This window comes from Myzus persicae, unplaced genomic scaffold, assembly GCF_001856785.1.
Source record: "Myzus persicae strain clone G006 unplaced genomic scaffold, MPER_G0061.0, whole genome shotgun sequence".
Taxonomy (NCBI): domain Eukaryota; kingdom Metazoa; phylum Arthropoda; class Insecta; order Hemiptera; family Aphididae; genus Myzus; species Myzus persicae.
The window spans coordinates 343,849-358,672 of record NW_019100902.1 but is presented as its reverse complement, the minus strand read 5'-3'; the positions used below and the strand labels follow the sequence as shown (position 1 = coordinate 358,672).

The 14,824-nt window shown below is 30.5% G+C and overlaps 1 protein-coding gene across 7 annotated transcripts in view; it reads right to left on the bottom strand.

Moving 5' to 3' along the window:
- Positions 1–4,000: 4,000 nt before the first annotated feature.
- The window catches only part of LOC111026679, a 205,473-nt gene continuing 194,649 nt past the window's right edge, over positions 4,001–14,824 (bottom strand). For all 7 annotated transcript variants that reach the window (XM_022304799.1, XM_022304798.1, XM_022304802.1 and 4 more), the window contains one exon: positions 4,001–7,481. In XM_022304799.1, the coding sequence (XP_022160491.1) occupies positions 7,229–7,481 (253 nt within the window). In that variant the 3' untranslated portion in view covers positions 4,001–7,228. The remainder of the gene's footprint in view (positions 7,482–14,824) is intronic.

Genomic DNA, 14,824 nt, shown 5'->3' with positions numbered 1-14,824 from the left:
ACACTTATTGTATTCATGTGCGGATGACGTAACATTTTATAAATTATAATTTAAAAATTACAAAAACCTTTTAAATTGTTTTCCAAATGTTAGTGAATTAAATGAAAAAGTTATTTAAATAATTGAATAAAATTAAAATTTTTACTGACATAATAATTAAAAAGGTGGACAAGTGAGTATCGCTCTGCTGTACCGTATTTGATGAGCGGGTTATTGTAATAGATGTGTTAAATTTAAATTAATATAAAATCAATGTGTACTATAAATACACGATTCTATGCAAAGACGGTCTAAGGTTATAGGTTAGTCAAAGACAGCCTTTTGTAGGCTATACGAGTATTATATTACTACTTAGGTACTAATTATATTTTATGATATTTAAGTAATTTATTTTTTTATTTGGCATTAGTAAAACAGTAGGTTAAAAAATCGCATTTGAAAACTTCATTGTGTGTATAAAATATAATATATAGGAACTTAAAATGTTTCGAGTACCCATGAATAGTATTTTTATTTTTTAACTAAAATTGCTATTCTTCGTTTATATACAACTATTATATTTTATATTATATAAAGTGTCTGTGGGTTAGTTTTATGATGTAATACCTGATTAAAAATGTTGTTAGTTTAAAAATAAATAATAAGGAATTAAAGGTGAATTTTAAAATAGTTTGCCATACTGTCAGTAATATTCCGTGATCTAATTCTAGAGCATTAAAGCTGTTACACATACAGTTAGCTTGCCCAAAATTGAGTTCATACAGTCCATTTGTACTGAACGTATAAACCCACCTTTATAGGATATATTGATATAAGTATACTATAAAAATGTATATTTTCGAAAAATCTCTTCAGAAGTAAGTATTCAACTAATAGTTACCTATAAGAAATTTGAGGCTGTAAAATATAAATATTGGAAACATTTTAAATATGTAATACACAGTTCATATAAAATTAAAAGTAGAAAAAAAAATATTTACAACATCTTTTCTTTTAAAACAATAAGTCAATATGATTAGTTTGCTAATAGTTTACAATTTGTATTCACATAATACTGTTACATATACATTATACACGTATAAAAAAATAGAAAAGATAATAATATTCTATATACTATAGTACGAATAATATGATATTCTATTTCTTATACCTACCTTATACGAGATCCAAATATTATTTATTTATTTTTTTGTATTTCAAATATTTATTATACAATCTGAAAATATTTTTTTTTACAATAAGCATAAAATATTATCTAGTGGTAGTAATTAGACTGTATAACTGTAGTTTTGATGGAAGAATCCATTCAGTGATCAAAATTCACCACACTGAGCAAAATGCAAACATGTGATAAAATTATCAACGTTAAAATTCGTAATATTTGTCATTTATAAAGATTTTTTAATATCTTATAGGTTGTATTTTTGTAATCAAATTGTATTGCATACCGTAATGAACCACGAACCAATTCGTACACGTACATTTCCCCACCCTCACTCATTTCAATTTTTTCCATTTTAAATGATTAGCCATGATCCCATGAATATAATAATTTCTATCATGCAACTGTCTTTTTTGCATGGTTTTATATATGCGTTATTTTAAATTAATTTATTTGCGTTTGCCATATTTAAAACCATAGACAAATTATATTATAGGTTAGGGGTTGTACATTATTATTTTTTATTATTATCTAATACATTTTTTTTGTAGATAATAATAATCATAAGAGTTATACTAAGTACCTATTTAAGGTTTATGGTATGATAATAATGAAATCTCGCTATGTATACTATATTATAAAATATCGATATCAAGTTCACCCTCCCAAAGAAAAATAACCATGTATAATATGTGAATAATTCATTTTTCTTATTCGCATAAGGAACTATAATGGCATCGCAGCCACAATGAAACCTATTGTTATAAGTACTGAATGCCCCAAAAATTATGATATGAGAAGCAAGTATCAGATCTCATAACAGGTGGGACGAACTGCGGAAAAAATCCCTGGATTACGATATTCTTTGCACACCGATTTTTTTCAATGAAAATGATTGTAATTTTAACACGTTGAATAAATATAATCATTTTATTGTTTTTAGTTACAAGTATTAACTTATTGTAATTATTTAATAGGTATAATATCAAATTAAATGTAGAATAAGTTAAAGAATTAAAAATCAAGATTGATCTATTATTAAAGAATCGTTATTTAATGAAAATAAAAAAAACCAATCATTCCTAGGCTTTTCTACTGTTACGTGGTAACAATTAAATCGACATTATAGTCTTATACTAATGATCGTCTATTTCCAGATAAATGAAAATCTTATATTAAACTCTATTAATATATTTGATTTTGCTTTACAACCTAGACCAAATTGTAAAAAACAAAATAAATATACTCACTTTTATGATCATACTTCTTTGCGAATCATTTATCTAAAAATTAAGTTCTTCAAATATCAATACACATTATCAGCTGCCACAGAAATGTACTATTATGATTGATGCAATTATAGAATTCGCCTTATAGGTACCTACTTTGTAATTTATGAATTACAATTTATATAGATACTATCTAATACTTATATATATTTATACTCATTACTCAAGTTGTACGTCGGTGGTTGCGGTGGTTGTATTAAAGTATCAACAAATCGTTGTTGCATAGGATTATAATGAACCTGGTAACATTGGTATCACAGGCCTATCCGAATGTCTCTTGTATTACACTTCTATACTGCTGAGCTATACCACCAAGGGATTCATAGATAATATTTTCATTCTATGAATTCCGTTTGGAGGAGAAAATGGAGGGCAACGCAGAGTATTAAAATGTTTGATACCTAATTGTCTTGCGAATATTACTGTGTATACAATATAAATGATAATGCGATAATGTTATTTTCCTTAAATATTCCCTTGAACTTGGTAATAATTATATAATAATGATTATCAAGAATTGAACGGTTGGATGGACAATCAAATAATCTTATTGAAACGAAATAATTTGCTGCCCGTTTGTAGGAACTGCAAATAATAGCAACCAGTTATATTTTATCGGAACTCAAACAGCAAAAGTAATAATTATAACAGGCACTGATAATAATTATTATAACAATAATAATCTACCATATATACCGTTTGATATTATCATAACCAAAATATTATTTTAGATTAGGTAGATTTTATTCATAGAGTAAGTCTTACTCTATGACTTTAATCGTTTAAGCAAATTCCATTATTGCAATCGTGTTTAGGAATTAGAAAAAAAAATGTGTAAGACTCAGAAAATATTTTATTTTATTTCCTCATTATCATAATATTTTTTTCTTAACTACTTCGTAATCAGAATCCTTCAAAATGTTATTATGATAAACACGAGCGTATTTTTATATTTTGGAGAATAAACTTAAAATTGACACAATCACTAAACGTAAAACTACAGAATATTTTAATGTATACATTAGTATACTAAAATTTATTGTTATACTCTAAACTGTGCTCGAATTGAAGGAGGGGGGGAGTTGGCAGTGGGATGGTGTTTCTTTACTCTATATATTTTATTTGAAAGTACCCCTACTCATTCTTTTCCTTAGAATGGTAAGTTCTTTTTTTAGAAAATAGTTTTTTAACATTTCTATAGGTAGGTACTTACCTAGGCAGTATATTTTTAAATAAATTACTTTTGACCGTTCATAAGAAGTCTTTACCTACCTACTAGCAATAATTATTTGTTTGAGGATTGATGGTTGGGGGTGTATGAGGTTATGTTTCCAATTCGAGCACTGATTCTAAATATACGCTTAAATTATACCACAGGTTAGTATTTATTAATTACACGAATATAATATTATTACATAATATATTAAGAATTTGTTATATCATATATTATAAAAGGATGACAGTCGTTTAACATAATATAATAATGACTAGGTAAATTGTACATAGGTACTACAAAGTATAAAACTTTCTCGATATTAACACAACGATATACAATCAAATCAATATTGATCATTGATCATGATTTATTAAAACAATTAAATAAGATTTCAAACTAGTGTTACGTAAATTAGACTAAATATAACTATAGGTACTTTTCAATAATAGTATCTAGAATACGTGCGGTATTTCACGGGATGTAATGTTTTATGTATGCACACGAGTACCAACTACCGACAAGTACAATAAAATATCAATGTAATATAATAATATTATATCATTATATTATAGTCGAACGAATTCAGATAAGTACAAGACTAATCGGGAGCTTGCATACATATTATTATTATTTTATTATTATTGTACAATGAAGATGATAAGAGGCAATTCGATATTAATATTTAAAAACGGTAAACATATAATATAGTTGACGATAGGTAAACCCAATCGATTTAAAACAGTACCTATTGTATATTAATTGTACCGATATACATAATAAAGTAAATGCGACGAACATATAGTTATTATATAGCTATATAATATTATATAATACAATAATTATTGTAAACATTAATGTCCACGTATGAGATATGGGACGATATATTATGTACCCACACAGTACACACGTAATTAATATTGATTAATATTACATAGGTTCCTAACAACGTACCCGTAAACAGGGTACGCGATTAGTGATTTTTGGGGTCAGGTACATTCAAGAGGGTGATGAGGGGGTGTAATAGGAATAAAAGCTACTCACCAACACGATGACTGTCTAAAAGAGGGGAAATTAACCCTATCTCGATCTGGGACCGATGAAAATGATAATATGTGTTAGTACAGTTTATATTATTATTTTATGATGGACGAGTGTCCACAACACTGTCGTCTCGAAATGTCGAAGAGCAACCTAGGTACAGCGCAACATGTCGGATTGCTTTTTTTCTTATCGGCAGAAGTGTCGTTTCCTCCTCGGCATACACTGCACGTTCAACGCGAACAGCGTTGGTGTACGAAACAGAACCCTGGTCCAGAGTTATGACCGGTGTTTCGTGACCAGTCACCAAATAGGTAGTAGATATGAATAGATGATATCGTGCAATATAATTAATAATATGATTGGAATTTGTGATGTACTATTTTGTGTGACCTTTCAAAACACGAGCATCAACTGGTGATACGATTTCGAAAATTGTATTTTCATAGGAGTACACGATTTCACGTGTTTTTAAATGCAACGTTGCCATACCGGAATGTATACACAATGTATTTTGGAATTGGTAGGGAGTTTTATAAGTTTTAATTTGATCTCAAAACATCTTGTTTTTTCGTATGTCAGCAGCATTACATACAGTTTACAGTTCATAAATTTAACTCTGTATTCTAAATTTCATTTTTTCCAAAAAAGCATCACATCAAAAATTATTAAAATAATTGAAAATTGAAAAATCATAAAAATACTATGTACTACAACTATTGTGAATAACTTAAAATGTATATCTATTTTCAAATTATTATTTTAGTTTTATATATCAGAATAAAATATATACTCGATACACTGTTTCTCGTAAGTTTTAGTACAAAAAGTTTTAGTATTAATTTAATTTAGCAAATATATTATACATTTTTAAATATTATAAATTACAATTTATGGTAACGATTAACTAGATCAGACAAATCATATATAATGGCAACGTTGCATGCAAATCATGCGAAATCATGTAAATATATAAAATGATAATTTGCTTAGAATCATGTAGGTTAGGTTATTAACAGTCATTAAAATCTCCACAATAACATTCCACGAAATCGTTTTTTGTTCGTTAATGGCTATTTACGAGGCAAATACCTAATCGTTTAAATAAATAGTCCCTACGTATTAATTAGAAACATTGTCAAAAGAATGGATGAAAATCAGTATACTTAGGTACTTTTACACGTTTGTAAGGTGTTTCGTATGGGGAAATTGAATTGGATTCCAAATCTATAATGTGCGTACTGTGGATAAGTAGCCGATATTTTAGGTGAATTGTTATACTGTACATATGTGTCCCACATATAATAATTGTTGCGAGTAATTTACGTACCCAAAATGGGTATAGAGATTGCTAGTTATGGTGACTATTATGTTTGTAAATTACATTTTTAGTATATATGTATAGCTCATTGATGGGATAGGTAGGTACCTATGTAACTCTGAATAGCACTTGCATAGTCTCAGCTCTTACCTTGTGTATATTATAATGTCACAAATATGTTAAATTTATATATTATCTTAAATTGTATAGTATCTTATTCTATTTGATACATAAACGATTTTAGTGCATTTTTTGGTTTGAAAACCCATTGATACCTATACCTACCTATAGGCATATTTTATTTGCCTGGATTGTGAACCATACAATGCGAAGGTCGGTTGGGAATATTAAAATAGATACATCAGGATTCAATTCAAATGTTTCCAAATTGAAGTGTTACATACATTATTTGTTGCTGGTTGGGGGAAAGAGACCTTGAATTTAGCTTTAAACAGGTCTTTAAGAGTATATATTATATCGTCCTCGTTCATGCAAAGTACTGAAAGTCCAAAACAATGATTTCCGAGAGTAAGTTTTCTATTCCGTCCAAACTTAAAAAAAATCTTTTTATACATTTTTGGACAACCCGTAAAAAATATTTAGTAGCTGAAGTGATTAGAATTAGTAGATACAATTGGATCAAATTTTCTTTTAATGTACTGTGGGGTAATTCTCTTAGCAGGTTCATACCAATTTTTTTCTTTAATAATATTAATGAATTCCAATTCTGACTTAAGATTTTTTTAAATATACCTCAATATAATCTTTTTAAATTCTTTGAGATTTTCGTACCACTCAAGGAGTGTCATGGAACGATACAAACTTCAGAACTACATAAAAGCAAAGTACATTTTCGACTTGGCACGTGTCGCATGGACGTGGACACGAATGGACGATACATAGGTCAGCAACTATATATAATATACTGCTATGGGTCGGGTCATAGGTGAGTTGGACGACACACGACTGGGGGGCGTACTATTACAAATTATAATTTATTATTATGTTATCATATTATATGCGGCGCATAAGACGTGTTGCCTAGGTCACGGCAGAATATACTTGTTGCAACGTCGTGGCCCCGTCGCCGATCTGGTCCAGCCGAACCGACGGTGCGTTTTCTTTTCCACTCGACCCAGGGTCTTCAACACGAACGTGTCGGACCGCGCCCGGCACCTGTCCGGGGCGATCGCCCATCGAGGTCATTCGAACGCGGCGTTGAGCAGGTCGTCTTCGGATTTCCTCCTGGACTTGCAGCGGTGGTCACGTATCAGGCCTCGGTAGGGTGCGCACGACTCCAGATCGCATTCGCTGATGCCGTTTTTCTTCTCGTACGCGTAGTCCAGCGCGTCTCGCGTCGATTTGGTCGGGTTCAGCAGCGTCACCGTGTCCCCGTCGATCATGTCCGCGTCGAACAGCTCGTCGCCGAGTTCCGCGTACGCCACTGACCCGAATCTGAAACATTACGAAACGAAACACATGGATTAACCACCCACACCACGACTGGCAGCTCAATTACTCAAAGTTTAGCTGTGTGCAACTACACTATGTAATTGTTATTACAGATGTCACGAGGACAAGCCAAGTGGGATGCGTGTTTATACGCGTGTCCACACGGAACGGCTGGTCAAAAGTGTGGGTTTTCCCCATCAATACCCGTCTGGCCGTCTATACCAAATGATGATGGTCTATTAACACTATGTATATTATAATTTTGAAAAATGGAGCACTTTTCTTTGTAGATGTCGAAGAATATTTTTTTCGCTAGGTATGTCAAAAATATTAAAAATGTAATATAATAGTTGTCAATACAGGATTCCCAAAAAAAAAAAAATTGAACGTAAATCCGCAATATTCTTTATTGAAAATTTGACCGAATTTTGTCAACAACTATATTTTTGAAGTTAAATATTTTTAATATTCATACCAAACGTTTGAAAATGTAATACAAGGTTGCCATAAGTTATTATTCCTGAAATTAAAAAAAAAAAGTTGTCTGTAATTCTAAAAATATTTTAAAGAAAGGATAAAAATCATAATTAAATTACATAAAATAAAACTACGGTAATATTTATAGTGAAATAAATCAATTTGATAGCAATATCAAAAAACATACAATGAATTAATATACTTAGTGATTTATAGATTATGGACTTGATAGAAGTTGAGGGATGATAATAATATACGTATAACTGCAAATAGACTATACCGAGAAACCGGAGCGATCGTACATAACTGTAACACATATTAAATGTGAGTCTTAATGTCGATTGACAATAAATTGTAATTTTCCCCATTACCTATCAATACATGTAGCCCCCTGCTCACCTGTTCACCCACCCACCCCAAAAACATGAATGGGCCATGCCCTCTCAACGATCCCTAGACCACGTCACTGATTACGATTAACGACATACATATACCATTATGCATTAGCGATTAGCTGATATATTCTCTACATTAAGATAGGGTGGATGGAGGTATTTGCTGCAATACATCGACATTATTAGACTGTAAGTCTAAGTGAAAACAGTTATATTTTAGTAATAATCAATTGCAACTACCAAATTTACAGTTAAGTTCTTAGCCTGTGAATATTAGTAGCCGATTACAATGATGTGTCAACAAAGGAAACTTGGTAAGTTTTCACATATCTTTATACAAAATATAAAATACAGGTCTTTTTTACCGCGTTTCCGACGTCACTATTGAACTTTTTTACGATTTTATTTCAAATAGCTGTTTCAAATAAATACTCCCCCGAGTGTGCCATTTTTTACAATTTTGACAGGATGTGCTATGGGAGAAAAATTATTTTTACCGAAAACGACATTATATACCTCAACGAGTTTCCAGTTCTATTCAGAAGGGTTCAATTTCCAATAAAAGTTTGTTTTGCAATGACAATAAACAAAGTGCAAGGTCAGACATTAGAGCATTGTGGAATAGATTTGGAAAGTAACTGTTTCTCACATCGTCGATTGTACGCTGTTTTGTATAGGGTGAGAAGACCTGGGACCATTTATACGTTTATGAACCACAATATATAACTCTGAATGTGGTATATCGAGAAGTTTTGATTTAAGTTATTTGTTAGTATAATAATATAGTAGGTATCTACTAAATTCAGAGTTTATTTTAAAATATAATTAGTGTAGTATAAATGTATGTAAATGTATAAATAATAAATGGTGAGTACATCATGCACGTGTTCTTCTAATATCAAAATACAAATTCGTAGTTACTGGTAATATTAATCGTATTATGATTATATCATCATAATCACTGTACATAGAATCATATTTTTTGTAAGTATCATAAATTAAGTTAAATAGATTGTAGGTATTACATTTTCGTTCAAAACTGTCCAAGGGAGAAGCCGGACATTCAACTAGTAAGAAATAAAGAAGGCAGTAAAGATATTTAGCGGCGATCGCTTGATACAGTAACCTAACCTAATCTAACGGCTAACCGTGATGGTTTCAATAAAGTGGTTGTACATTTTAATTGTGTGTGTGTTCCGATTTATTAGTATACGTCAGAAGTAATCAGCGTAAACGACACTACACTAATATTGTAATATTGTAATATTAATACAATGTACACAGCGAGTTGTATTTCAAGTTATTGTGGGTTATTGTGACCAACGGCTGATCATTTTTTCCGCCCCCATCTCTGAAACTAATGTTTGTATACTTCTACGATATGACATTTTGTATAAAATAATAATAATAATTTATTATAAACGAGACGCGTATAATCGTCTTATTGTAGCCATGACAATCGACGGTCATAGCGGGCCGAAGATAGTTAAAAAGTTGTTTTCAGATATAAAAATATGGATAAAAACACGAACCAAGTATAAACTATACTGCTGCCCACATACATTGGTATACAGTTAAAACTTCTTTTACATATTTTATTTTGTATGTATTTTAAGTACAAAAATAATGAAGTATTATTTCTATTAGGAATGTAAAGTATTGTGTTTGATAAAATTAAAATGATCTATTAAATTGTACATACAAAAAATTCAAATTAAATCAAATTAATAAAAAAAAGCCATAAATCTTTTCAAATGTTGACATCTTTCAAAGTGTTCCATCCAGGATCTTAGTAGGCCTGGTTAGCCCTAGAGTAAATACGTCCCTGGATGTATATTATCCTTATATTGCTCGTAAACACATAAAATAAACGCGGCACACGCGTCGTGACACGTGAAACGTGTATTATATTTTTAAAACGTTCTATTCGCACACGCGTGTACCTATATAGACGCATTATACGGAAGACGGAAGTGTGCACGGACAGAGAATAGAGATATATTTTGAAACACACCGAAGCTGTATAACATTATATTAAACTTATTTTGACGATTTTTGTGTATATTGCCGCGTTGCGTGTAGGTCCGCGCAGTTTGTTTCACCCGTCGTCGGAGAGCAGATAATAATAGTATAGACTTTGCGTGCACTTTGTGTGTATATGCTACGATGGGATACACCAGGGGCAAACCAGGCCTAAATGCCTGCTTATTTTAGTTTTCTTTTCTCAAAAGCTTGGAAAACGTTTTGTTTACACCATCATCGCTGTCTAAAAATCGTAAACTGCGGTAATACAGGCGCCTTACGTACCGTATACACGTGTCGGAAAAATGGAAACGCTCTCGGGGCGATACGTCAAATCAAATTATTTGGATGTTGTACTGTAGTACAGTGATATATTGCATGGAAATATTATACAGTGGCATAATTTGAGGGAAGGGGGGGGACTTGTCCCTGCCCGATTGCAACAGCAGTCCAATTGGCCGGCTGTTAGTGAAGTAACATGACTATAATATTTTCCTATATTTTGAGAATATATTATATTGTGTAAATAGTAAAAACTAAACAATAATTGTCATGATGATAATTAGTATTTATAGTTTTTTTTTTAGTACAAATATATGGACTTTGATATCACAAAGAAATTCTAAAAACAAAACGATCACTCTTTATACATAATTAATAATAATTTCGAAAAAACCCTCTATAATAGAAGGTACCATTTAAAAATGTTTGATTTTCCAGTTAGGTACGTTACAGCAGTCGTGTTTCAAGTCATAATTTTTTCGTTCAACCCCTCTATAGAAATATAAAATTATTCCACTGAAGTAGGTACTATAATTATTAATTAGCTCCTAAATATCTTATTTTGCTATAAAATGAGGCTGTTTTTACACGTTTAATTGTATAAAGCTAAGTAAGATGACAAATGGGCATTGTTGAGATAAAAATTTAAGTGGAAGTTAATTTGCGAACGAATCGATCTGTTTTGTATGCCTTAATATGGCCCGGTCATAACTTTGGCCACCCCCTGTTTAAAACTAAAATGACACCACTAGTACTCTATAATATAATATTATGAGGCAATGTAGGTGCAATAGATAATATTTTTTCTCCTCTAACTGATTCACAGTGAAACTCTGACTTTTTACGTGTCGACGAGTGGGTAGTTTATTTATTTCAAAATATCTTTTGTCGCAGTGAACAAAGCATCACGCTTGTTCAAGGCGGGTACCTACAGCAGCAGAAGTAATCATAGACATTTTTCACGCGTATAGCGTCTCTGTACAATAGGTATGTTCAAAGTTATATCATAAATCGAGTCTACTTTGAAGAGGTGAGTTTTCGATTTTCTCGGTAATTGTTTATAGAGTATGAAAAAGAAGTAGTTGCCAGCAACGTCGAAATTGTGTGGAAATGTCTCTGAGAACCGAGAGGGCTTTTTTTCTTTTAATCTCTCGCTTGAATGTACAAATAACTGCAATACTGCATATAACTGCATACGTTGTAGATTTGGGATCAATATTACTCTTTCAAAATTGAATAATTGAATAAATAGTTACAGATGGTGTACGGAGATAGGGTCGGTAGTAAATATCATATCACAACTTGATAATATACCCATGTACAAAATTTTGGTGGGGGTTGAAAAGTGGATACAGAGCTATATATACGAAGACATTACTTCTAGTTCGGCTACGTATTCACCTGTACCTTGTGCTTAAATTGTTTGCAAGTAAGTTTAGTCCGCTGAGATTTACATCAAACTATTGTGCCCATACTAACAGCTTAATTATTAATTTTCCTATAGATCCATGAGCCTTTAATGTTGGTGCAACACGTAAAATTGCACCATACACAATATATCAAAATATAGGTATGATAGACGGGAAAGCACTGGTACGGGATTTTCTCAGTATTAGTTTTTTCCAGGAAATTATAGGTACCGAGAAAATCAAAAATGCCTCGTCAAAGTAGGAACCTAACTATCCATGTTTAGAGATTATTTTCAACGAAAGCACTGCTTAAAACTTTTGAGGCACTTTTTCAGCCTGAAAAAATGTTGGCAATAAAATATGAGAAAAAAAAACACGATTGTAAAACAATAATTAGAATATACATTTTGGAATCTAAAAAAAAGTATTTATCACGAATAATTAATAATCATTCAGCGATGTCGTCAATTCGACATTTATAATTCGAAATTGTTGTTGAAGACGAAATTAATAAAACAAAACTGATTAAAAATGTTTATGGAAATTAAATACTTGGAAAGCAAGAAATAAAATAAATAAATATAAAGTTCAACATCAACAAATGTAATTTTACATTTTACATTTTAAATTTGAATTTATTAACCAGTAGGTAGGTACGTACCTATTCCTGGTAATTATATTCTATAATGATAATTGTCAAAAACATACCAAGTATTGTTGTGTACAATAATTTAAATTAAATGTTTTATTTTGTATTGGTTTTGAAAATTTTATCCTTTGTGTAGAAGTAATAATTTTATTTATAATATTTCGGCTCCTGTATAATAAAAGCATATACACTGTATACCGTGTCGGTTAGTAAAATCTAAAAATAAAAGCAGTATTTAATTGATATTTCGGCTTTGATTAATTTGTTATAATAATATATAGATTGGAGAGAAAATTATTCAATGTATAGAAATCCGTCTTTCCTTATTGATCTTTTGAAAAGAGTATAAATGGAAATTAATTAACATAAATAAATGAAAGTATGACAGTTATCCATCCATGATTAGTTTAAGATGTATTCTTGGTACTGAATAATTTAACATATATTCCTGTTTAAAATGTTAATATCATTAATTTATTTTTTTCAGGCAGATATCAATAATCTATAAACTACACCTAACAAAACTATTTACGTTTCTGTCGGCATTTATAAACTAACAAAAACTCTGACAACAATTTGTCATTGGTGCTCATTGATCACTTCACCCTCAATCCGTGACAATTGGGTAGGAATATATTTTTTTATATTATCGATCTATTGATCATAAATAATTTCTATGGCTGGAATTTATATGAAATATGTTTAAAAATACGTAGTAAGAAATGTAATCATTGGGAAGTAAAACAATGGTAAATCATATCATTGTGTTTTAAATTTTTTAAATTAGAACTACGACGATTTGGCCTTAACACTGACCTCATCTAGTGTCTTAAAATTGTATGCAATTTATTTTCTACAATTACACGCTTACAATATTTAATATTTATACGAGTAATAGTATCGAAGTATCTATTAATCTAATTAATTTACTACTACACCATTCATGATGTAAATTGACTAATTATTTTATTGCAAATCACGAAATTTAAAATTACGAAATTACGAAATGGATTTATCATTTACTATATCTAATTAATTGATCATGATTTAGAAAAATATGTACCTATTTACATACCAACACCAGATTTAATAATTACTGTCGATCGATTACACATTTTGGCAAATGCAAAGTGTTTCAAACATGTAACGAAGTAAAAACATAACTCACTGTCGCAAATAACCTGCCTCATCAACTGTATGGTTGAATTTATAGGAATCATAATCAAGTATTTAACTTTGAAAGCTCACCTCTGAAATAAACGAACATTGGCTAATAACACTTACCGCATCTCAAACCTCTTCTCAAATGTAAAGTCTATCTCAAAACTAAAATACTTATATACAGCTCCATGTGATCAGATTAATTAGTTTTTACTTTTAAGAGCAAGTCTTATATAAGTCCCCTATATGTTGTGGTTAGGCAAAAAAAAAAACCTCTTGGTCATAAAGTTTTGGTCGGTTTTGTTATAATATTATATTGGTATACCGTTCATAACTTGGTACTCCAGTGTATATCTGGTTTTTTGTGCATTTTATCAAAAAGAGCAAAGTTACCTGAATTTGGATGTTTAGTTGTTAGTCAATTTCTGAGGAAAATTGGACTACTATAGTTATTAAATAGTTAAATAATTATTGGAACTATAAATGCTAAGATCATTGCAATTATGTATATATAATACGTATGTCGTATACGGATAAACCTCATTAGGCAAGTAACAAAGTGTACCTAAATAGAACATTGGCACATGTCCATATTTAATGCTGTCTTAATAAATGAGTTCGGTTTTGGTGTGTCTCAAATTGTTAATGATTAGCGACTACCTAACCTAAGGTAAATTATTTAATCTATTGATTTTAATGTTTGCATTTAGCAATTATATATGCATGTTTCGAAAATGTATCTGATTTAAGCTTAACTGTTATGTAATCAATACGTAGGACGTTTCTGGGTTTGTCATATTAGATTCTGTACAGGGCTAATAATTGGAGATTTTCTTTGGTTTTGTATAATAATATATGGTCGAATAAAGTAAGACCTCTCAACTCAGACTAACCTCTCGACATTCGAGAAGCAGAATCATTGCAGAATAGTTTCGTCTGTATATGAGCTGT